General features: G+C 40.0%; 3 protein-coding genes across 5 annotated transcripts; all 3 read left to right on the top strand.

The window, feature by feature from the left end:
- The first annotated feature begins 320 nt into the window (after positions 1 to 320).
- med14 (mediator complex subunit 14) lies at positions 321 to 9,383 on the top strand. Of its 2 annotated transcripts, XM_079562751.1 has the most exons (29): positions 321 to 714; positions 1,054 to 1,080; positions 1,154 to 1,259; positions 1,343 to 1,516; positions 1,594 to 1,723; positions 1,821 to 1,949; positions 2,039 to 2,146; positions 3,170 to 3,302; positions 3,405 to 3,555; positions 3,642 to 3,753; positions 3,837 to 3,962; positions 4,053 to 4,131; positions 4,242 to 4,401; positions 4,478 to 4,672; positions 4,787 to 4,921; positions 5,012 to 5,088; positions 5,175 to 5,335; positions 5,426 to 5,572; positions 5,684 to 5,928; positions 6,025 to 6,294; positions 6,370 to 6,613; positions 6,914 to 7,036; positions 7,230 to 7,406; positions 7,487 to 7,725; positions 7,800 to 7,979; positions 8,099 to 8,206; positions 8,286 to 8,411; positions 8,481 to 8,670; positions 8,937 to 9,383. In XM_079562751.1, exons 1-29 carry the CDS (start codon positions 539 to 541, stop codon positions 9,005 to 9,007), a joined length of 4,299 nt encoding a protein of 1,432 aa, XP_079418877.1. In that variant the 5' UTR covers positions 321 to 538; the 3' UTR covers positions 9,008 to 9,383. The 2 variants fall into 2 exon arrangements, with proteins under 2 accessions (XP_079418877.1, XP_079418878.1); XM_079562752.1 differs by lacking the exon at positions 6,914 to 7,036.
- A 188-nt stretch (positions 9,384 to 9,571) lies between these two features.
- On the top strand, positions 9,572 to 12,293 carry LOC306967950 (uncharacterized protein). Of its 2 annotated transcripts, none has more exons than XM_079563169.1 (8): positions 9,572 to 9,966; positions 10,149 to 10,267; positions 10,396 to 10,456; positions 10,550 to 10,617; positions 10,681 to 10,783; positions 10,853 to 10,971; positions 11,045 to 11,190; positions 11,978 to 12,293. In XM_079563169.1, exons 1-8 carry the CDS (start codon positions 9,906 to 9,908, stop codon positions 12,123 to 12,125), a joined length of 825 nt encoding a protein of 274 aa, XP_079419295.1. In that variant the 5' UTR covers positions 9,572 to 9,905; the 3' UTR covers positions 12,126 to 12,293. The 2 variants fall into 2 exon arrangements, with proteins under 2 accessions (XP_079419295.1, XP_079419296.1); XM_079563170.1 differs by having other exon boundaries at positions 10,087 to 10,267.
- Positions 12,294 to 12,985: 692 nt separating this feature from the next.
- Positions 12,986 to 24,245, top strand: LOC306967955 (cohesin subunit SA-2). The gene is made up of 32 exons (XM_079563173.1): positions 12,986 to 13,133; positions 13,818 to 13,934; positions 14,051 to 14,138; positions 14,203 to 14,373; positions 15,191 to 15,287; positions 15,357 to 15,433; positions 16,682 to 16,753; positions 17,331 to 17,532; positions 17,692 to 17,843; positions 17,920 to 17,993; positions 18,122 to 18,245; positions 18,309 to 18,407; positions 18,513 to 18,592; positions 18,657 to 18,764; positions 18,828 to 18,939; positions 19,011 to 19,128; positions 19,412 to 19,515; positions 19,588 to 19,680; positions 19,762 to 19,848; positions 19,935 to 20,135; positions 20,211 to 20,287; positions 20,365 to 20,446; positions 20,540 to 20,620; positions 20,688 to 20,780; positions 20,863 to 21,037; positions 22,171 to 22,307; positions 22,502 to 22,603; positions 22,674 to 22,825; positions 22,894 to 23,022; positions 23,095 to 23,279; positions 23,720 to 23,801; positions 23,880 to 24,245. The coding sequence occupies exons 2-32, from the start codon at positions 13,885 to 13,887 to the stop codon at positions 24,007 to 24,009; spliced, it is 3,534 nt and encodes a 1,177-aa protein (XP_079419299.1). The 5' UTR covers positions 12,986 to 13,133; positions 13,818 to 13,884; the 3' UTR covers positions 24,010 to 24,245.
- Positions 24,246 to 24,599: the final 354 nt, after the last annotated feature.

Raw genomic sequence — 24,599 nt, 5'->3', positions numbered from 1 at the left:
TATAAAAAAAACATATCTGCCAATCATTCATTTTTTTTATTTATTTACAAATACAATCAAATGTTACAGTATAATGACAGGTACTTTAAACAGTCGAGATCTTTAAAATGAACTTCCTCAAAGGCATAAACATAAAAATGAAATTGTCCTTTAATACACCACAATATTTTAAACAAAACACATATTGAAATAAAGAACAACAAATAGTAAAATGTTATAATCAAAAGCAAGGACAATAATGTAGTCGTATTACAATAATGAATCAGCTCCTATCCGTGCCTGTGACTCTCCCAGGTTTTCCAGCCTACACACATCGTAATCCCCCAACGCCAGCAAAGATGGCGGCTGAGCGTCGGTGTTGAGTGGCTCATCGTAATGTTACAATTTTGTATTTGTTATTTCTTTATTGCAGAAATCAAATAGTGCTCTAACGTGTACTCTTTGAGAATGCGGCAAGTGTAGACGGCGCGGATCTCTGTTTTTTGGCCCATATTTTTGTTGCAGTGTCGGGTGTGCATCACAGGCTCCTCTTTGTAAAATGGCCCCAGTGCAGATCGGGGCAGACGGGCAGCTTGTTCCCTTTGGGGGGCCGGTGGTTTCGGGTACTCAGCAGCCTCCACCCGGGGCACCGGCCACACAAGGGGTACGGCTAAGTATGCTCATCGACTTTCTGCTTCAGAGAACCTACCATGAGATCACCCTGTTGGCTGAACTGTGAGTACTGTTTGAGTATGTTAGGCCCACGGGCTATTGAGAACAGCACAGACTAGCGGAATAAGTGAAAAGGATTAAAAGTTTACTTTCATTTGAACTTAAGTTATCCTGCTCTTGAACTCTGAAAGGTAAAATCCCCATTGTCATTTTGTCCATAGTTGTATTACATGTTAACTTCTGTTCAGGGAACAGATAAATGGACTTGCTCCCCGACAAAACCTACAGATGAATGATTATTATGTTATTACATGGTAGTTAAAGTCTCTTTTTTTAAGTGTTCATAAAAGCCTCCTGTATACATGACTAATAATATTATTTTTGTCATATTTTTCCCTTTAGACTACCCAGAAAAACAGACATGGAAAGGTATCTGTTCTATGTACAGTAATTGAAAATAAATGTATTAAGAATTACACTGTTTTGTTCATTTGGTGTCTAGGAAAATAGAAATTGTGCAATTTGCAAGCCGAACCAGACAGCTCTTTGTGAGGCTTCTGGCACTTGTAAAATGGGCCAGCAATGCTGGAAAAGTTGAGAAATGTGCAGTAAGTATAAAAGAGTTTGTTTATCTTTTTCTAACTTCAAATTATTATTGTGTTAAATGCCATGAACTATGTCTCTTGTTTAGATGATCTCCAGTTTCTTGGATCAGCAGACAATCTTGTTTGTTGATTCAGCCGACCGGTTGGCGTCATTAGCCAGAGATGCCCTGGTACATGCTCGTTTACCCAGCTTTGCAATTCCTTTTGCAATAGATGTGCTGACCACAGGATCATACCCCCGCCTGCCTACATGCATACGAGTATGTGCCACTGCTTTATAATATTGCAATTATTTAATATCTTGTTTATTTAATATCATTATGTTATCTTTTGTCAGGATAAAATAATTCCACCAGACCCAATAACTAAGACAGAAAAGCAGACAACCCTAAACCAGCTAAATCAGATATTACGACATCGCCTAGTCACGACAGATCTACCTCCACAACTAGCCAACCTTACAGTTGGTAAGAATGTCACTGAAACACTGGAATGTATAAAATTGATTTCAGTATTAACATACAAATGCTGATCTTTCTCCGTTCTGTATCTTTATCCATTTAGCTAATGGGCGGGTAAAATTTCGAGTGGAAGGAGAGTTTGAAGCCACTCTAACTGTGATGGGAGATGATCCAGATATTCCTTGGCGATTGCTAAAATTAGACATTCTTGTGGAAGACAAGGAAACTGGAGGTGAATCTACATTGTCTCAACCGTCTTTTGTTTCATTGTCCAAAAAAATACAAATTTATAACCAGCAGTTCTGTACTTTATACTGACAGATGGTCGAGCGTTGGTTCACAGTTTACAAGTAAACTTCATCCATGAACTGGTTCAGGCGCGTCTTTGTGCAGATGAGAAACCTCTTCAGGATATGTACAACTGTTTACGTATCCTTTTTTTGTGCGCATATACTCTCCAGTGTAAGTGCAGAGTAATATTCATTTGATTTTTCCTGGACCATTTGAACTACTGTCATAGAGTAGTCTTGCCAACCAGTACCTCCTGATTTCTGTTCAAAAGGTGAAGCATCTGGGCATCTGCTCACAGCCAAGCATTACCTCGCTCCATTAACAGATGTAAATTTGTATCACGGCACTCAATAGGGAAGACTGAAAACTCTGCCTATTTTTACTTATCATTCAGAGCAAACTTTATAACTTCTCTCACCTGTAATATAATAGTTTAGTTTGTTAGTGATTTGGCACAGGATGGCAATTTTCAGCACAATATTTCTTGTCAAATTTAATGTTGTCACACACTGTAATCTGCCATTTTTGACGTCTCTTGGTTACTCCACCTGTCAATCATGCCCTTCAGAACTCTGAGAGATGACGCTGACCATCAGACTAGACAGCTGTATAAAGAATTATAAAAAACGTGTAGTCTGTCTTGGCCAGGCTAGCCACAAAGCTTGGTGTGTGTGTCTTTGATCATATAGCATTGACTGTCAAAGTAAATGCATGGCACATTGCAATAAGACACACAGCTGAAAAACTGCATTCTGATTTAATTCCAACAGTGACCCCAGTTTGTTGCGCTGTGAAAAGCTTTGTGACACTTAGAATCTTCTTTAAAAAGGCTATGGCATATTTAATTGGTTTAAGTATCAAAGTAAAATGGAAATATTGGAATGTTACCAGATCAAAGCCATTATTATGGTAATCGAGTTTGCTTAATGCAAATTCGGTACATCTCTTCTGTACCCTTTCAGAATTAGAACTAGCATTGACTGCTGTCTCAAAGAGCAGTTTGTTTTAGAGACAAATGCCCCATTTACCCAGTAAGTGTGCGTTAAGGATGACCACGTATGTGTCTGCAGAATACCAATGAAAAGTCACACCTAAAGGTTATGTTTTAATAGACTGTTTTTTTTTTTCTTCCATCGTTTGCCTTAACAACATTTCTCCCAGACTCCTTCTGTCTATCACTGCAGCTTGAGGTGCTGCACTCGCAGACTCTGATGCTTATCAGAGAACGGTGGGGAGACCTAGTTCAGGAGGAACGATATGTGCCGGCAAAGTTTCTTACCCTTTCTGTTTGGAAGTAAGAGTTTTGATTACACAGCTACAAATAGGAATGGCCAACGACAATGGACAGATTTTGTACTGTATATTATATACTTATACAGAGCGCTTATTTCTGTAGCCAACAGGTGCTGGGTAGGAAAACCGGGACAGCATCAGTTCATAAAGTCACAATAAGAATTGATGAAAGTGATGGATCGAAACCACTGCAGATATCTCATGAGCCTTCCCTCCCAGCCTGTGATCCAAAGTTAATGGAAAGAGCTATGAAGGCAAGATGAAAAAAGAAATAAATGGACAATGGTACATATTGCTTTATTTACTAATTATTTTGTCATGTTTTTTTGTTTTGTTTTAGATTGACCATCTGTCAGTGGAAAAGCTTCTTATTGACAGTGTCCATGCCAGGTCACATCAAAAGTTACAAGAACTTAAAGCAATTCTCAAGGCGTGTAACCCGAACGACAACTGTATGTATTTGATGTGTATACTCTGTTGTACATGTTAATCTTATGTGTTACCCTAAGAAGTGTTATTTTTATTCCCGTTTTAGCCTTCATAGAGACTGCTTTACCCACATTAGTAATTCCAATTCTGGAGCCCTGTGGGCGCTCTGAGTGCCTTCACATTTTTGTTGACTTGCACTCTGGAATGTTCCAGCCAATGCTGTATGGCCTTGGTACGTTAAGATTCTTCGCATGGCATCGTTTTAATGTTTTGTTTATTGATAAAAGAAAAAAATAACAATCTCTGATTTTACTATTTTCAGATCAGTCCATGCTTGATGACATTGAAAAAAACATCAACGATGATATGAAGCGAATCACATCTTGGCTCCAACAATTAAAGTAATTCACATTTCTGTTTTTCTGTTGCTGCTTGTAATATTGCCATTTAAGACTAAGCTTTAGAGAATGGATTTTTCTGTTTTCGACTAATATTGTTAATTTATCATCAGATTCTGGTTAGGTGAGCAGCGTTGCCGCCAGTCTGTGAAGCACCTCCCCACTGTGTGTACAGATGTACTTCACCTCTCAAATTCAACCTCCCATCCTGTTGGAAACTTGTCTAAGCACAAGCTATTCATAAAACTTACACGGCTACCACAATACTACATTGTACGTTTTGTAAATACTGTCTCCCACTGACTTGGTTTTCCTTGACTTAATTTTTTATCTTAATTTTCTATTTTAGGTTGTAGAAATGGATGAAGTGTCCAGCAGTCCTACTTCATTGCGCTACAAATACTCTTTCCTGTCGGTCGCACAGTTGGAGGGAGACGAGGGACTCTTGTGTGCACAGCTACTGCAGAATTTCAAACCTAATCTTGAGCATCTTGTTCAAGACATCACAACAGGGAAAGGAGCCAGACCGGGCACTAAGAGAAAAGTAATTTTCAACATTAACATTGTACATAATTGTATTGCTTATTTGTATATAGACTAAAACATTACATGACATAAAGACTGCATGTAAGGAGAGCTTTTTTAAATCTGTTTGTAGCTGCCTCTGGACCACGGAGATGCAGAGCCCAAAAAGCCTAAGAGATCTGGGGAAATGAGTGCCTTTAACAAAGAACTTGCTCATCTAGTTGCTATGTGTGACACCAATATGCCATTCATTGGACTGCGGACAGAGGTATGTTCCTTCCAATGCGCGTTTTTTAATTTATTTATTTAGTAGATAGAAACTTCATCCAACTAGCATTTGTCTGGTTCCTCTGCGCAGCTGTCCAACATGGAGATTCCAAACCAGGGTGTCCAAGTGGAGGGAGATGGAAGCAGTCATGCAATTCGATTACTTAAGTAAATAGTCGTAAATAGTTGTACGGAAATTATGTATTTTTTTTTGCCATAGTCTACCTTTGCTCACTAGTTATGCCTTTCCCTAGAATTCCTTCTTGTAATGGTGTGGGTGAGGAGACGAGAAGAGCTCTGGAGCGCTCTCTACTGGATTGCACGTTTCGCCTCCAGGGCAGGAATAACAGAACTTGGGTGGCAGAGTTAGTCCTGACTAACTGTCCTCTTAACAGTACACACTGCAAAGAGCAAGGTAGATATCCCATTTGAATTATCAGTGGCCACTTTCAATTCTAAAATCTACCTAAACTTTAAAGCGCAACTTATCTCTCTTCTCTCACAGCTGCCACCCGACATGTATACCTGACCTTTGAAAACCCTCTGTCGGAGCCAGTGGGTGGGCGGAAGGTGGTGGAGATGTTCCTCAATGACTGGAACGCTATCAGTCAACTATATCAGTGTGTCCTCAACTTCGCCAGGACACTCACCGGTAACTATTTGAGCAGCTTTATTGACATTAATGCATTCATTGGGACAGTTTACGTCTCAGTTTATTTTGTATACACCTACATTTAGAACCCTTGCACTATTTTGTTTCTAGAAATGCCACCCTATCTCAACATGTTCTCAGAAGTGCGACTATATAATTATCGCAAGTTGGTGCTTTGCTATGGTAGCACCAAGGGGAGCTCTGTTACCATTCAGTGGAACTCAAACACCCATCGTTTTCACCTCTCCCTGGGAACTGTGGGTCCTAATTCTGGCTGTTCAAACTGCCATAACATCATTCTTCATCAACTACAAGAGATGTTCAACAAAAACCCAAATGTGATGCAGCTACTACAGGTACAATCAGTTGTCAAACGAGTACAAGCTTGAAAATAAAAAAACATGCAAAGAATATGCTTCGTGATAATCCCGTTGTGTTATGCTTCTTCCCAGGTCCTTCATGACACACAAGGTCCTCTGAATGCAATCAACAAACTGCCAACTGTACCCATGTTAGGTCTAACCCAGCGCACCAACACTGCCTTCCAATGCTTCTCCATTCTGCCTCAGTCCCCCACACACATACGCCTAGCGTTTCGAAATATGTATTGCATTGACATCTACTGCCGCAGTCGTGGTGTTGTAGCCATTAGGGATGGAGCCTACAGTCTTTTTGACAACACTAAAATTGTTGAAGGATTCTATCCCGCTCCAGGTCTCAAGGTAACCACTTCCTCTACTACTGTCTTTGTTTCGAGAAAATAGTATTTACAATCAGTTTTAACTTTTTCTCCCCAGACCTTTTTGAACATGTTTGTCGACAGCAACCAAGATGCTCGCAGACGTTCAGTCAATGAAGATGATAATCCTCCCTCTCCAGTCACAGTGGATGTTATGGACAGTTTAATAAACCAGTTCAATTCACAGCAACCACAGACCATGAGGACTGCACCGGGAGGAGTATATCCATCTCTTACATCTCCTCCTCCAAATTATCATAACGTCACTCCTTCTCCTTCCATGATGCCCACACAGTCGCCAGGTATGAGGGCGTCTATGAACGTGGCGTTAGGCTTGTCACCAAATCATCTATAATTTTGCTATTTTGTTTATTTTATTTTAATTCTTCATTCGCATATTTGGTTTGAGGCCTGAGTAAGAGCCACCATGTGTGCCCATTTTATTTTTTATTTATTCTTTCAAATTTTGCTTTTTTTCCCTCCCAGCCATAAAACGCTGTGTTTCCATGATCCATCCCGCTTTAGCATATTTACCTATGCAATTCTCTGTATGAGTCAGTGCCTTGGAAATTTAGTCCTTTGGTGTATGTGTGTGCGCACAGGGAACATCCATGCCTCTGGCTCCCCTAGTGGAGCTCTTAGGGCACCCTCTCCCTTTGGGCCTACCCCATCTCCATCCTCTCTTGGCATAGCCATGGGCCAAACCAGCTTTGCCAGTCCCCACGGTAAGAAATGGACCTCTAAACTCTGGGTGTTTGTTGATTCTTGTCTACGTTTTTGGAACAGAGGCAAAAAGGGCATTATCAAAACAATTAAGCAAGTACTAAAATGATAAAGTGGGCACACAGTGGATAGTTAAAAATAATCAGCTTTGCGATATAATCTTTTTGGGGGTAATGTTCGTGTGTTTGTTTGTAGGTACTTTAGATCCCAGCTCGCCATATCCGATGGTATCTCCCAGCCATAGGGGTCAGTGGCCTGGCTCTCCCCAAGTCTCTGGGCCTTCACCTGCTGCCCGCATTCATGGCATGTCCCCTGGTAACCCATCACTGCACTCTCCAATTCCTGATCCTCATTCTCCACGGGCTGGAACAAGTGAGTATTACTTTTGGATATTTTAAAACTTATATTTTAAGTTTAAAAGACATCCTCATATAAACATTTCTTTGCTTCAGGTTCCCAAATTTTGCCTACAAGTATGCCCCCTCCACGGACTCTACCTCAGCGCCCTTGGGCTGCCTCCATACCTACTATCCTCACACACAATGCCCTGCATGTGCTCCTCCTCCCATCGCCCACTCCCTGTCTAGTGCCCGGTCTGGCAGGAAGCTACCTCTGCTCCCCGCTGGAGCGCTTTCTGGGCTCAGTTATCATGAGAAGGCACCTACAGAGAATAATACAAACAGAGGCCAATGTGAGTTGAGTGATAAGTGGACTTTTCGTTTATTCTCCGTTTCTTCACTCACCACATAAAATTGCTCTTTGCAGTTGACCATTGTGAACTCCAATGAGCCAGGAGTAATCATGTTCAAGACCGATGTGCTAAAGTGCCGTGTGGCTCTCAATCCAAAGAATTACCAGACGTTACAATTGAAAGTCACTCCTGAAAATGCTGGTCACTGGTCCCAAGAAGAACTCCAAGTTTTAGAAAAGTTCTTTGAGACAAGGGTGAGTACAAGAATCATCAATCTGCACACACCACCCACACACTTTGTGTGATGATTAATTTGGAAGTTAAAACACCTAAGAACTTTAATGTGGTCTAATTGTGTACTTCACCTTTTCAGGTTGCCGGTCCTCCCTTTAAATACAACACACTAAATGCCTTCACTAAGCTTCTCGGTGCTCCTACACACATCCTCAGAGACTGTGTGCGGATCATGAAGCTTGAACTGGTACAGTATTTTGTACAGTATTTATCAACATACAGTTCACTGTAAGAGTTTGTATAAATGTTTGTTTTTATTCATGTAGTTCCCAGACCAAGCGGCACAGTTAAAATGGAACGTCCAATTTTGTCTCACAATTCCACCCAGTGCTCCCCCCATTGCTCCACCGGGGACCATTGCCGTGGTCCTCAAGTCAAAGATGCTTTTCTTTGTAAGCCTCAAAGTAAAATCGCATGATTAAGTCTGTCTGGTCAAACCTAACAACTGGCTTTATTTACAGTTGCAACTGACCCAACGGATTCAATTGCCCCAGGACCCTGTGAGCATCATTGTGCCCATCGTATATGATATGGCCACGGGTCTCACTCAACAGGCTGACATCCCCAGACAGCACAGTTCCTCTGGAGCTGCAGCGCTCATGGTTTCTAATATTCTTAAGAGGTTCAATGAGATGCACCCAGCCAGACAAGGTAAACTTACTTTAAATACTTACATTACATACATAAAATTAACTTTAACACACAACGCCCTCAGGAAATATTGGCACCCATGATAAATATGAGAAAATAATACTGTGGAAAAAGAAACTTGCATTTCTTGTTTTGTCATATATAAATTATTTTTGTAATTTTTTTAGTTGAAGGTAATTGTTGTGAACTGGAAACGCTGTAAATATGAGTATTTTCTCATATTTAACAGCAGTAGTGTAACTTAATTTTGTTATTTATCTTTTCAGGAGAGTGCACCATATTTGCTTCAGTCCATGATCTAATGGCCAATCTCACCTTACCGCCTGGCACACGGTAGTTTGCGCGGCCTGTGATGACGGCGAAAACAACCTGAAGAATCTTCAGATAAACAGTTTCTACTGTGAAAAAGAGCAAATATATACAGCCAGTGTCTTGGTTCAAGTTACTTTTTGTGTTCAACGAAAACTCAGAGGATAGGATTTGATGCAAGATATTTTCCACCCCAGATGCACTTGTAAACAGAAAACTATTGAAATATGGTTGTTTACAAAATATATATATACCATTGTATATTTGAGTGATAAAGACTTTGAGTTTTTGATAAAGAATTTGTCACGGGTTTTTTTACAAACTAGGACCAAGATATATTTGTATTATTCACAGTACACTATTTAAATGTCTTTTGCAACTGTCTTTTAATTTCAGGCTTTATGTTGGGGAAAAAGTTGTATTTTATTAAGTTGTACTGAACTCCTTGTAAAAAAAAAGCAAAACAAACAAAAAAACATGTTGCTCAAGATTTAATAAACAAAGGCCGGAGTTGGTTCTTCCAGTGCTTTGCTGTTGAGCTGCATCCATCCACACACACCTCCTGATGGCGTGATCCAGCGTCTGAAACCATGACATCATCTGCCTCAGTCTGTCGAGAGGGGCGTTCACTGAGCGTCTGCTCCTCCGGCAAGGCTTCAGCGCTGAATTGTTTCGCACCGGGCTCTTGTGTTCATGAGGATCCTTGACATGATTTCGGAATATTTAACACAACACCCATTTGTGTGAGCGAGCGTATCTGCAGGAGAACAAGGAAAATGGGCTCGGCATCCAGAGCGACCGACCAGATGTTATCGCCGAGATCAATAAAATGCGCGAGTCGTTTTGCCTTAACTCGCCTATTGAACGATTATTCATGAAATTTAATGGATTTTGTTTGTAAATCAACTTTTATAAATTAAACAACAATGGCAGTGAGCACGTCGGATCCGCTGTTCAACCCTTGTGTTTACCATGAGGCGTTTAAAGGTAAGAGTAATTCTGAGCTGTCAATTGGCGTCTAAAAAAAAACAAAAAAAAACACACAGCTCTGTCTCAAAAAGAAAAAGTCAGTGCAATGACCCATTTCATCTCACCACTTTGGCCCAGCCCATGTCCATCTTTGCTTAACATTATGCGCTATGTTGGTGACACTGATCTGAACTGTCTAGTGGAGCTACATGTGAAGCGCCCATTGATGCCGACCCGCCTGAGCCTGGAGCAGGTGGGGCTGGAGATGCTGTGCCTCTGCGGACAGCTGGACCTGCTCATCAGGGCGCAGACTCAGCAGGTACGGTACGGTCATTTCAGTTCGCTGGGCTCTCCTCGTGAATGGCAGTGACGTTATACTACCTATAGGCCCATTGTTTTTTTTTTTTGTGGCTTTGCAAGAAACACTCACTTCCTTTGTGTTTTCAGTTCCAGGAGCAGTTGGAGCGCGGTTGTAGCCCAGAAGAGTCAGACACTTTCCAGACTCAAGGTGCACATACTGTCAATATGTTTTATCACCACTTCTAATGAGACAGTGCCTTCAGTTTCTGTTTCTTTCTTTTTTTTTTCAAACTTTGTCCAGGATCCGAAATTCTTGATCAGATGCTGCAGTGCCTTGAACATCTACCAAAGCCTATGCCACAGCTGGAGGTAACATCTAAAAGTTTCGGGGTTTCTACATATATAAAGCTGAAAAGTCCATTATGTTCTTAGGATTACCTGGATTTGATTGGCCTTTCAGCAATGTTTCCGCGGGTGGAAGTTTTCTTGATTCAAGGCAGCCCAGTTGAGATGCTCGAGAGGCCCTTAATGGATGGTAAGTTTTGCAGAATAGGACAACTTACCTCAGGCTGGAATTTTGATTAACTTGTATTCTTTGTTATAGATTACTTTACTCATATTGCTAAATTGAACCAGCTCTTGGTGCTAAGTCAGCAGCTTGAAGAGGATATCAATCACCTTGGCAGTCATAAATACATTGCTCACCAGCTCTCAGTTATATATGTAAGCAACACTTATATTTATAGAGAGTAACATTGTAGCATTACTGGGCGATGATACGATTGTATGTTTGCAGCAAATAATCAGTTCTTTCAGAGGGATCAAGGCCTTTTCGGAAATAAAGGAGGAGATTGAAGATAACTTTAAACAACTAAAGCAGTCACTTGTGGCAGAGGAAGGCTCCAGACATGAGCCTCAGCTGTCTGCTCAATACATCTTATGGTAAGATGCGAAGAAAAATAAAACATGGACAGATGAAATTGATTGAACAAAGATTACCTGTACATCATGGCATTTTTACATGACAAACGTTTGGGCCTCAAAATGCCTCTGTTAGGATTAGAAGAAGAGATATTGACAACATTTTGAGTTCAATAAGGATGAAAAGGTGAAAATGCATGATGATGTATGCTCTGTACAAATCGAAGAGAATATCGTTGTTATGGAGCAGGGCTGCTATTACATTCAAATCATAATTTTTAATTGATGCAATTAGTAAACCGCACAAATCTTATGCAAACTACAGTACTATGTCTCCATGGAATCTTTGTATGTTCATTAGCTTGCTAACCCTGTCAGGAAGATTGCATTTAGATAGTTTTCCCATAGAATTGTACTTTTTTTTCTTCAATATAATCTGGTGGCTTCCGTGAGGGCCCCGAACCCTACGTTGAGAACCACAGGGCTGGAACATATTGCCAGAGCAAAACATCAGCTCTTGTGTCTGGTCCCACTGGTACTGATGTGATGATGGTCAGAACATACAGTAACATATGCACCAATTTATGTAAAATCTACATAATGAGCCGGTTAAATAAACAATATTAAACCAGCTTTTGGTGATTTAACAAATTAAGTTTATACAGTGAACACAATTGTCAAATGTCAATTCTAGATAATGGAAATATCTTCTGTCCTACACAAATCACAATTTTAAAGCATAAGTCGTACAACTCATCATAATCACTATACTTGTCAGGATTGTTTAGCTCTATAATTGTCTTTTCAGGATCCTGGAGATGACTCAGAATATAACGTCAATGGTGTTATCACTGTCAGAGGAGTTGACTGAAGACCTCCATCCAGCCCTCACTTTCATTTCCCAGTTCTTGTCCAGACCCACGAGGAACAGGCCACTGATGCACACTCCATTATAGGCCTACCCGTACTTACCTGTAAAAGGTGCTACATATTTGTATTACAGTGACTGTACCAGGATTGCATTGTGTTTTATTGACTGTCTGATTAGGATTGTGTAGACATGAATGTAAGGCCACCTTTTCTTGCACTAATGTAATTTTTACCTGAACAAATAATAATAATTAAAAAAAAATGCAATATTAATATGTGTAAGTTAATCCATCACTATAAAGTTGTATACATGCGTGAAGTGTGATGTGGAGATGGTTTACTCTGGCGTTCAAGTATCAGAAAACAACGCTTCCTTCAATGAGTCCACAGTATTTGTAAGTGTTTTTATGGCCAAAATGACAATCAAATCTGACTCATCATCAAGATTATGCTGGAATTTAAAAGAGCCTTGGGCTTTACTGCTTAGATGCGACTGTTCATGAGCGCTTAAACACTAATGACATCTTGTTTTAATTAACTGCGCTATTAAATTGCATTTTGTAGAGATATTGGGAGATCAATAAATGTAGATGAAAAATGTTGAAAACAATTCAATTAAAGTAATCGGAAATTGTTACAAAGTGGATGTTCCACTATACCAGCCTCCTGTTAAAGTCGCGCCTAAAATAAATATAACCTGATATAAAACACAGGTATAACTCGATGTGAAGCGGCATTTTCCTCCTGGCTGTGTGAACGCACGGGCAACAGCGCCCCCTGCCGCTCAGCGGGCGTCAGTAAGCGGGTTGGAGCTGAGGTATGTGTCTCCAGAAACCGGACGGCGCGCGTGTCCGCAACAGCCGCGAGAGGTGGGCCCAGACCGCGACTGACACATCCAGAAGCAAATCAAATGCGTACAATTAATTTCTCATCCAATCAGCGCGGGTTAGGCTGTCCAGGGGCTTGGTTATGAGAGCTACAGTAAAGAAGAAAAATATACCCATGAAAATATTGCACTTATTTTGTTCAGACCTCCTTTACGAATTAGATTGCTCATCACTAGACACAACAGGAGGATGCATGGACATAAAGAGGTAAGATGGAAAAGTTTTGTCTTACCTGTGTGTCAGTTACATTGTAACAACCACATAGCTACTTTCCATGAGAGGATATGAGGGCACAGGAGGTTTTCTCACCTGAGTTTAACTCCGTCGGGTAAAGGTTGCTGGTTTTCAACTGCCTAAGAGCCCTTGGGCAAACCTGGGATTTAGCAGCTTCTCCCTATGGAGCGAGGCACGCAGAATAGAATAGTATTATGTCTGCAACTCTCACGGTCCTGACATTTGCACTTTCCTTTTGCATGAGTTTTTACATCTTTAATTCCAGATCCACATGCAAAGATTAGCCTACACGTGCGGTAAAGCTTTTTGCTCCAACACTTATAAACCGACAATGCATAAACATGAACTTCCTTGCTCACTTACTGTGGCAAATCTTTTTCAAACGTTACTAGCCACCTTGTGTTTTTACTAGCTGCATGTTTCAGGTTTGTGGTAGCCTAAATGTTTATTGGTTTAAATGTTCTTTTGTAAATCAGATGTAGGTATTAAACTGAACTGGCAACATTGGCTCATGAGTAAAAGAGGTTATTTTGGCTTAAGTGGAAAACTAACACTGTTTGGCCTGTCACTTGTTTTGTTTTGCTCAACATTTTATATTATATAATAGATACCTCAACAATTATTAATATTATTAATTAATCATTGTTCTTTCTTCAGATTAAACCTGGGTTACTACAAATGTACTTCGTCACACTGAATCCATGTATACATTCTTGAGGAGGATATGATACAAGATCCAAAAACTTCAGCTGCGTTGAGGCTCACTGAGCAAAGGTAGGAGCTGGGTTATGACTGTGTGGCTAAATACAAGGCAGTAATAATAATAATAATAATAATAATAATAATAATAATAATAATAATAATAATAATAATAATTTCTTGGTTTACAGCAAAACACCTTGTGACAAAGACACCAGTTGTGCGACCCATCATCAGTCTGAGGATGACTCTGGGAATGAAAATAAACAGAAGAATGTGGTAAGTGCAGAATATTAGTGTAGTCAGTATTTCACCTGATGTTAAAATTTTGTCAACTGGTTAGCCACAGAAAAGAAGAAAAAGAGCCCAGACCACTCCGAAAAGTGTCAAAGGCCAAAACGCCAAAGCGGACCGGGGCAGCGGAAGCCGAGCAGGAGGTAGCCACGATAAACAAGAAGATGGGGAGGCGGTGTCTCTTTTCGAGGTGATAAGCATGGGCCGCAGTGCCATGAAGGTAAATTCACAGTAGCTTCCAAACACGGATGAACAAACAGTAAAGCGGAGTACATTTCTCTCATGTTGCAAATGGCTGTCTTTGTGGCTTTCCCTGCTGTCCAAAGACATTAGATCAGCACGAAAGAAGAAACAAATTTGCGATAATTGGTAACTGTCCTATTGCATAAGTTTGCTGAACTACAGTAGTTCTTATTTTTTTGCCTAAAATTGTGTCAAAACAAGAATAAAAAAATAACAAGTCAGGACCAAAACAAGGCTAAGGAAGTTAAGTTGAGAAAGTTATGACTCATAATTTATTCCGTCACTATAAAATCGCACATGTGTGTGAAGTGTGATGTGGAAATGGTTTACTCAGGGGCCTTCAACTCAACCTTTGCACATTTTTAACTACCAAGATCTTTTTATTTTGGCAGTGATTGCAAAATATGTTTAAATCTCAGTCAGATGTGTGGATGACTTGAGTGATTTTGTGTTAAATTGCGGCTTCTTGAATATAAGACCGTGAGCGGGAGGGATTCTGTGGGTGGTGCAGCACCCTTACGTCAGAATGAAAATGAAAGTGAAGGATTACACATATTTACCGGCATAACCGGAATAACTTAGATAACAGGGATTATTTTTTCTAATGGGGATCCTTAAATAAAGAATTAAAGAAACACTAGCCACCCAAAGACGAATACATGTTTTGTTTTGTTTTTTGCACGTTGTCACATGCACTTTTGATTCAAAGCCCTAATTTTTTATGACTTATTACAATAATGTGATATTTATCAGTGAAACACAAAAACTGTTTTCTGCTTGTGATTTATGACCAGGCTGTGATAGATGACTGGATTGAAGCCTATGAGAAGGAGAGAGACCCCTCCATTCTGGATCTCATTAGTTTTTTCATCCAGTGCTGTGGTTGCAAAGGTCAGTGGCAATCCAACTCCACATCCACAAATAATCAACAATACCGTAAATCACATGGTATTTCTCCAGGTATGGTGGCTGCAGAAATCTGTCACAGTAAAGATGGCAGTAGCATCAAGAGTAAGATGGTGGAGAAACTGGATGAGGTAAAAAAAGAAAAGAAAAAAAAAACATACAGTGAGAACCAGATGTAATTGGTGTAATGTAATTGGTAGGATTGCCTTTAAACTGTATATTTTGAGTCAGAAGTTTTGGATATCCTTCCACAAGCTTCTCACAATAGTTGGCAGGAGTTTTGGTCAATTTGTCCAAACAGAACTGGTGTAACTGAGCCACATTTGTAGGCTACCTTGCATGCACATACCTTTTCAGCTCTGCCCATACATTTTCAACTGGATTGAGATCAAGACATTGTGATGACCACTTCAAAACATTGGCTGTGTTATCCATAAACCACTTTGTAACTAGTTTGGCAGTATGCTTTGGGAATTGTCCATTTGGAAGACCCATCTGCGCCCAAGCTTTAACGTCCTGGCTGATGTCTTGAGATGTTGCTCTAATTTTTCCACAGTGTTCTTTCTTCATGATGTCATCTAGAAACTCTGACTCACTACCAAACTTCAAATCAGTACTAGTAAAACCCCACCTCTTCACGCTGGCTTTTCCATAACCCCCTTTTTTGTTTTATTCCCCATGTGAAGTGTCTTTGAGTGTCCAAAAAAGTGCTATACAAGTTTGATGTATTATTATTATCATTATTATCTATTTTGTGAAGTGCACCAGTCCCTCCCGCTGCAAAACAGCCCCACAGCATGATGCTGCCAACCCCGTATGTCAAAGTTGGGATGGTGTTCTCAGGTTGCAAGACTCCCCCTTTTTCATCCGAATGTGACCAATTTTTTTTCCGTCAGACTACAAGATAAGTCTCCAAAAATTAAAGTCTTCATCCTTGCGTGGATTTGCAAACTCCAATCTGACTTTTTTATGTTTGCTTTGGAGAAGAGCTTCTTCCTCTCAGGCCATGTCGGTCCAGTACTTGTTTCACTCTGGATAATGACAAACTCTTACCAGGTTCAGCATCTTCACCAGGTCTTTTGCATTTGTTCTTGGGTTGATATTCACATTTCAAACCAGCACGTTCATCTCTGGGACACAGAACCCGCCTTCTTTCTGATTTGTATGATGGCTGGAAATTTCAATCTTTTTTTTTTTTAACTTTATTTAGCAAATAGAAATATTTTAGAAAATTCTAATTGACCTAAAAAAAAGTTAATTCTGGTTTCTTGTCAGACACTGAGAAAAAAATGCTTATGTGTCTTTTTTTAGTGTCGGTAAACATCTGGTTCCCACTGTATATCATTCTCAATGTATACATAGAATGCTTTGTGTTTCAGGCTTCTGGTCTTCAATATAAGAGGTTTCTGGCTTTTCCATGGATACTTACGGTTACTTGGCCTTTGGATGGGGTCAGTATTTCCTTTCTTTTTTGTTGTTTTAAAGCTGCACTTTGTAACAAACAGTACATTTCATCCTGTAAATAGAGTAATATGGAAGCATAATCTTATTATGGGTGTTGTTAGAAATGCCTCAGAAAACATCTTCACTGTGAGCAACAGGAATGCCTCGATACTTAGCTGATTTGCTTTGACTACAGGAAACCAAACATGAGATTTAATACATTAGGTCCTCCTATGCTTTATATTGACATATATTAACAAGTAGCATTGTCGGTATCTAACTGATCATTAGTAGCATGTTTGTTTTGGTTTTGTGACAGTTCCATATACTGTTGTACAACCAGGAATCTTCCTCAGTGTGGCTTTAACGTTATGCAAACTATTCAAAACAAGTACATGTTAATTGTTCGGTCTAAAATAGTTGTCCACAGGAAATGAATGTGGGCCATGAAAGTTGCCAAACAATGTCTATCCACAGGTCTCTCACCATCTATGGCTGTTATTGCTATACTATGCCCCAAAGAACATTACATTACTAACATTTTGCCATAAAACCTCCTCATAAATGCTGACATTATTTTTCCAGGACGTGGAGTACCCTTTGGTCCAGTCAGGGCCGTGCGGTCGCTGGTTTCACTCAGAGCTGTGTGACTTCATGTCGGTGTTGGTGGCTCAGTTTCAGCACAGTGTCCTGTTCGACAGTTACCTGATGAACGCCCTGCTGTCTCTGTTCACTCAGCTGTCTGACTCCTCTGTGCGGGCCTTCAGACACACCTGCACACTGGCAGGTATCAAACAAAATCTCTGAACGCACACACTAGACTCTCTAAAGATAAGGTCTATGGGATTTCAATTGATTTATTTAATGTTTGAGTGAGATTTACCCCCTTTAATATTATATACCTCAGTTTTAAGCTAACATGCTTTGTGTGCATGTTGTTTATCAGCTGTGAAGCTGCTCAGCTCACTGGTGCATGTTGCTCTCAGTCTGAGCGTCGGCATTGAGAACAGTCAGAAGTTGTGCGCGGTGCAAAGGTCTAAGACTGTGAGACAGAAAAACTCTCCACAAATCAAAGGGATTCAGAAGAAGATAACTCAGGTGATGCTTGTTTTATTTGAAGCAGATTTAATTGTGTTCTCCTAATGCGTGGCCTCTTTTTGTTATGCGCTTTCAGCTTGAGGAGAAGAGGGCTGAGATTGAGAGTATGATGGATGTCATCTTTAAAGGCGTATTTCTCAAGCGATATCGGTAAACCTTGCTTTTCATATTGTTTGTGTTGAATTAGTCCAAAGTGGAGTTCAGGCTTTCTCAAAGCGTGTGCAAATATAGTTATTATAAATTTGTCAATACCACTACTTCTATGTGTGCTGTGGTAGGGACGTGCTTCCAGAAATCCGCTCGATTTGCATGGAGGAGTTGTCCGCTTGGATGAAGAACTACAACACTGTCTTTCTCAATGATAATTACCTCAAGTACATGGGCTGGATGATGCATGACAAGGTAAATTACACACAGTAAGTAGTAGTTATATGTCAACAATAAAATGCAATATTCTTTTTACAGAATGCAGATGTGCGGCTCAAGTGCGTGTTGGGTCTACAGGAGTTATATGGGGATCCGACACTCTTTCCAAAACTTGATCTTTTCACCTGTCGCTTCAAGGTAATTATCCAAGTGAGCAATGGCAATAGGGCATTGCAAATGTGCATTTCCTCTTTTGCTTAGTAAAGCATTGCTTTAAAATTATGTTATAAATGTGTGCTTCAGGAGCGGATGATCTCCATGGCTTTGGATAAGGACACGGAGGTGGCAGTGCAGAGTATGAAATTACTTGTTCTCATTTCCAAGTAAGATATAAAGCTGATTACCTGTTTAGTTTTACATGTGTTTAATGTTATCATTTCATCATAGTGAAGCTGAAGGGGTGCTCAGTCAGAGTGACTACAGGCAGCTGTTCCAGTTTGTTTACGCCTCACAACGCCCCCTAGCTGCCGCTGCTGGGGAGCTTCTGTTCTTAAGGTAAACTTTTGAAGAACCACCTGACATACAAAGAGACTTTACAATATCATTTGTGTCTTTTAGGCTCCTAAACACCTCGCCAGACACTCAGGATGGGAAAAATGCGGAGGAAGCTCATAAAGAACACATGTTTGTTAAATTAAAGGCACTACTTGACTTTTACCAGGAGTCTAAGGTATACTGTGGGGACTTTTTGAATCAAGATGTTAATCAGATATGTTGATCCCTGATATGTGACCTCCACAGCTGCACCAGCATGTTGTTTACCTCGTGGACAGTCTGTGGGACTGTTGCAGTGCTCTTCTAAAAGACTGGCCCACAATCGCTTCCATACTACTGCAGGACCTCCCCTCAACAAGCACAGGTACGCAATTTCAAGTTTAAGTTTTCAGGAATTACACAGCAGTTAAGAACTACTGTAGACACCTTCTTCTATTTATTCATTGTGAGCCATTATTTCCCCACTAAAGACATATAATTGGGAGTTAGATAGATTATATGTCTATCTGCCACACTTTCTGAGAGGCACAAATCACACTTTAACAACGTTTATGTCTCAATTATTTGTCTTAAAATAACACTGTTTGGTTATATGTCTAATTCTAAACAGCTGGACAACATTTAACAACATTCCCTCTATTTCACAGCTCTAACTGAGACAGAGGAAAACATCTTGGTTGAGATCCTGGTGGCTTCAGTGCGTCAGGCATCAGAAGGCCCAGGACATGTTGGAAGGAGTGGAGTCAAAAAGGTTTTTCTTTTTCTTTTTCAGATAATCATCTTTATTCAAATCAAATTTGTATACAATGTTTTATTTTAATAGGTGACTAGTGTCAGAGAAAAGAGGGTCCAACTCGATGACTCGGCCAAACTCACTGAACATTTTCTTGAGGTGCTTCCCAAGTTACTCAAAAAGGTAGTGAACTGAAGTTTGGGCACAAATTTTAGAATATGGTTTTGTTCCAAAATCTTTTGATGTCTCTTTGTGTGTTGACAGTTTTTAAGGCGTGAAGATGTTGTTGTGCTGCTCATGAAGATTCCCCAGTTCTTCCTCCCTGACTTCCCATTGGCAGAAAAAGATCAGGTTTCAAATTTTATTACTTAACAAATCCGTCTACATTTTCTCATCCAATCACTGACAATACTTCTGTGCCCTGTGTTTTGTCCCAGTTGCTGTCAGAGCTGTTATCAGAGATGAGAGCAGTTGTAGACGTCCATTGTGATGCTGATGTTTTGGAGACTGCAGCTCGGTCCTACCTCAGCCTGTCTGCTGACGGGACGTCCTGGTGCTCTATGGCCCAACCTGCCAGAGATACGATGGTCCAAAACTGGGTGAACCAGCTTAAGTTATTTCTGGAAGATGCAGCAAAGGTAGGTATTCCATTTCGCTGTATGAATTTTTTATTGTGGTATGATATAAACTCTGACATAACCTGCTTGTTATAGGAGGACACTTTCTCAGTGGACAGTGAAAAAACTGAAAGATTTGTATCTACTATAAAGAGACTCAGAGCTTTTCACAAGTAAGAACAAATAAAGAATAGCCTAGCAATGTATTTTGCAATGGATAACTGATCTGTGTGATTGTCCGCTATTACAGTTGTCATGACTTGTCTAAGTGGAATCTTTTTGAGCTTCTATTCCCTCTCGTATCTGTGGATAAGACTGGACTGCCAGCTCAGGTACAGTCACTACACATCCAGAAAAACAAAAAAGCAAACAATTTTTGCATAAAATAAATGATAAATGAATCAGTTCATTTGTTTTGAATAAAGGTGCAATTGGAGGTTTTGCAGTGTCTTTGTTACGCCCTGCTCTGGTCACTTAACACAAGCAGTGAAACTCTAACTTCCAAGGCAAGTTTCTACTTCCATTTGGCATTCCCAATTTAATGTATTATTTATTTAATGTATATGGTTTTAGGAGAAGGCACTGGCCCAGAGGCTACAGTTGCGTCAGTTTTGTGAAAGTAGTCAGCGATATCTTTCTAACTGCGATGACACTGTGAGGCAACAGGTGGGTTTTTCAAAATAATGTCACGATAATACTGTAGTTGTCACTTTCTACATTATAAACAGAGATTATGTTTTCACTGCAGGCTTTTCTGGGCATATGTGACGTCCTGACAGCTCATTCATACCAGACCAATGTGTGGGATCCAACCTGCTTTGGTCCTTTACTGTACACTCCCAGTCCCAAACTGCAGAGGGCGCTGTTGACCTTTGTGACCAGCCACATCTTTGCCACTCCAGTGTGTGACAGTCAAAGCACAGGTGAGTCAGCAGTCACCGTGTTCTGCAATGATTTATTTAACATCAATTTTACTTCTTGACACAAACACTTTCCCTATAACGTTCACCTGCTCTACCATTTGTTTTTCCTTGATATGAGCTCAGGGCACAATACGACAACTATGATTGTTTCCCACATAAGTCACATAATAATCATTGTAAAATAATAAAGTATTTCACTTGGATTTGCAGTATCCTGTGTCCACCAGCAGATGGCACTGTCACTCTGTCTTTATTCCTTATTTGCTGAAGAGCACAGGATCAGAAGCACTTGATAAAAGCTTTTAAAGTTGACTACAATCGAGATGTTTAAGCTAAATGACATAAACATACAAGTGTTTGCTCGTTCCATTTTCGAATGCAGTTGTGCCATAAGCCACGCACCGCAAATTCCTATTGGACGACACTCATATTGAAGTTTATTTGGGTTTATTAAGCTAATATTTACAGAAAAGGGATATGGTGAAGGTTAGGACAATGCAGAGAGCAGAATCATGGCCTAGCTGAGTTGAAAGACAGAAAGACTCGTTTGATACATAGCCCAATTACAACTTTCTGACATAATGCATTAGTACTGCTTCAAAAACAGTGATATTTTTACTCAAATGAAATGTGGGTTAGCCAATGTCTGTGGTGGTGAGAATCTCCCAAATGTTCAACTGAATGCAATATGGAATCATTGGGTTTTGTGCATGTAATAAAAAGCTTTTATTTGAATGTATTTGGATGGTGACTGTTCTGTTGTATCGACAGTTTTCTATTAGCCCCTGGATCAGGGATCACATAGAGGGTAGGAGTACGGAGTTAAATCATAATATCAGGGTAATCTCTTTTTGTGAGAAAATTCCATTAACTTTGGCTCACCTCCGAGCCTATTTTATTAGGCCTGTGAAAGATTGAAGCCACATGGTGTCACAACCATAACTCCACTCTCATGTTATCTTTGATTTCCACCTGTTAAAGCCATTGTCCTCACAGTGACTCAAACACTTTTCTCTGTCTTTGTTCTTTTCTTTTCGATTCTGGGACTTCTCATGATTAATAACTCCACTTACTTTTCCTTCTTGACCACTTTACATCCTCTTCCCATACATCACTTCCATCTGGCTGCACAGACACTGAGGACTCTGAAGTTGAAAAGCTGGAGGACCTCCACAAACGGAGAAATCAGCTGGCAGCTTTCTGCAAGCTCATAGTGCATGGGATTCTGGAGATGAGCACGGCTGCTGAAGTCTTTATGTGCTATGTCAAGGTAACACAGTTGAGTGTATAGTTGTATAATTGACAGTTTTCCTAAAATATTGCATAGTTACTTTCAGGAATATTCTTGATGTTACTTTATTGAACTTTTCAAAATTACTTTGGAGGATAATGCAAAGATTTGAGATGACACAAAGGTGTTTAATGGGAGACACTAGACCATTATGGCCTCTCCTCTTTCTGCAGCATTACAATGACTTCGGAGACATCATCAAGGAGACGCTGTGCAGGACAAGACAGACGGATAAGACTGAGAGCACTCGGACACTGGTCCTGTCTTTGCACCAGGTGCAGTCCCACACATTTACAGGACACGTTAATGGTCGTTAGGGGATATAATGTTTTGTATCTTCCTCAGCTGTTCATACGTTTAAAGCACGAGCAGGAGAGTGGAGGAAGAACACACCCTGGGGTTCAAACCTTCACCAGCATCAAAGAGCTGGCCCGTCGCTTCGCCATGACTTTTGGGGATCTCATGAAGTTTCGCGAATGCCTCGTCATGATTCACAGGTCCTAAAGCATGTTTTATCTTCTCTATTTACGCATGATAATTTAAAGCCTATTGTTTATGTGTGCAGGAGTGGAATTGACTTTGTGTTTCAAGGGTTTAACCAGACAGCAGAAACACAAACACCAGTGTACCTGTCCTACTTGTTCATCCTCAGTGAATTCTCCGGTAAACTGCTCAAACCTGACAAGAAGACAATGTAAGTGTCATTTGAGAACACGCAAAAATGCTTCAGGAGGTTTTTCTGCAGAGTCTGCTCATGTTGTTACAGGTTGGGTTACCTGCAGAAGCACACGGCAGGGCACATTGTTGACCTCAGGGAGGAGAGCTGGCAGCCGCTGGGGCACTATCGCACGTCTTTATTGGCAGCAGCAGAAGGGGAGGATGCTGTGTCCCACGCTAGCTCCGATAAGAAGCCACAACCTCGCTCTACCTGCTCCAAATCCAAGCAAGAAGGTACAAACACACACAATCTGCAATCAAGTGATGTAAAATTAGGACTCATTTAAACTTGAAACCCTTTTATAGAAATGATCAATTTAGCTGTTCTGCATTTTCAGTAGAGCAGAGTATTGATTTTTTTTCTTTTTTTTTTTTAAAGACAAATGAACCTCAGCTTAAACAAAAAACAAATGCTTTCCACTCCTTTCAACACACATGTAGTTGTACTCCTCCAAACGCCAAACTAGGTGCTGTTATTGCCACAGAACTGGCTGTATACCTGACGATTAACAAGCCCCATAACACTATTTGAGTTTGGCCATTGTTGATATTGTGATGAAATTTCAATTAATTTATCATTCAAAATTTGAGCTGTGCAAAGTCCTCAAAAGAAGGAAGAAATGCAAACTGTCATGTGACCAAATTAGTAAAGTAACTTGAATTTTGATTTACAGGTAAAAAGTCTCCATGTCCATTCAGCCCAGCTGACACAAGTAAAACTCCAAGTAAAGCTCAAAGACTCAGTTTTAGTCCAAGGTAAGATTATTATTATTGATATTCAGTTTGTTTCCACAATAGAAATAAATAAACACGTGTCAAAACCTTTCTCCACAGCACTCCTGTTGCAGACATGGATCCTTTCTTTGTGTCCGGGAATCCGCCGGTAAGACAATTGAATTTTGAGACACTGGTCCTCAGCACTAACCATGAAGCCGAAGAGGAGACCGTGGATGTGGAACTTTAAGACTTTGGTACTTTTTAAGCCAGGGACTCACCTTCTGAAGATTTTTATTTTGCACCTTATAAACAGTCTTTTTTGATAAGGAAGAATTTTGTATCAAGCTACAGTTAATTGTGTTTGTAAATGAACATTATTTTTATAGAGTGGTATTTTATGTCACTAAAGGTTTATCATGGATTAAAAAGACTTTTACCATTTAATGTTGTGCATTCCCTTTTCAAATCTTCCATTACTATGTTAATAATTTGTACATGGGTGCCTGATACAAGGGGATTTTCCTAAATTCAAAGTGCCAGCATCTTTTTGATCAATTGAGAAGAATGTTTTAATGAGGGATGCACATATACATTATTGGTGTTGGTCTTTTTTTTAAACATTTGAAACACGGGACTTTTTCAAAGTAATTTTCTGCTTTATATGTATATTTCTTCTCTGATGCTTCTACTTCACCGTCTCTGTAGCGTTTTTATTCAATGCACAAGCCTAAGTTTCCTGCCTGACACTTTATCATAAATTATAAGTATTAAATTGTGCTAAATGCAAATTGTGTTTGAGTACTTTTGAATGATCTGAAATGAAATATTTCAGCATTT

This window comes from Gobius niger, assembly GCF_951799975.1.
Source record: "Gobius niger genome assembly, chromosome: 9".
Classification (NCBI taxonomy): Eukaryota; Metazoa; Chordata; class Actinopteri; order Gobiiformes; family Gobiidae; genus Gobius; species Gobius niger.
Note: the sequence above shows the minus strand (reverse complement) of the source record. Positions and strands in the feature narration are given on the sequence as shown.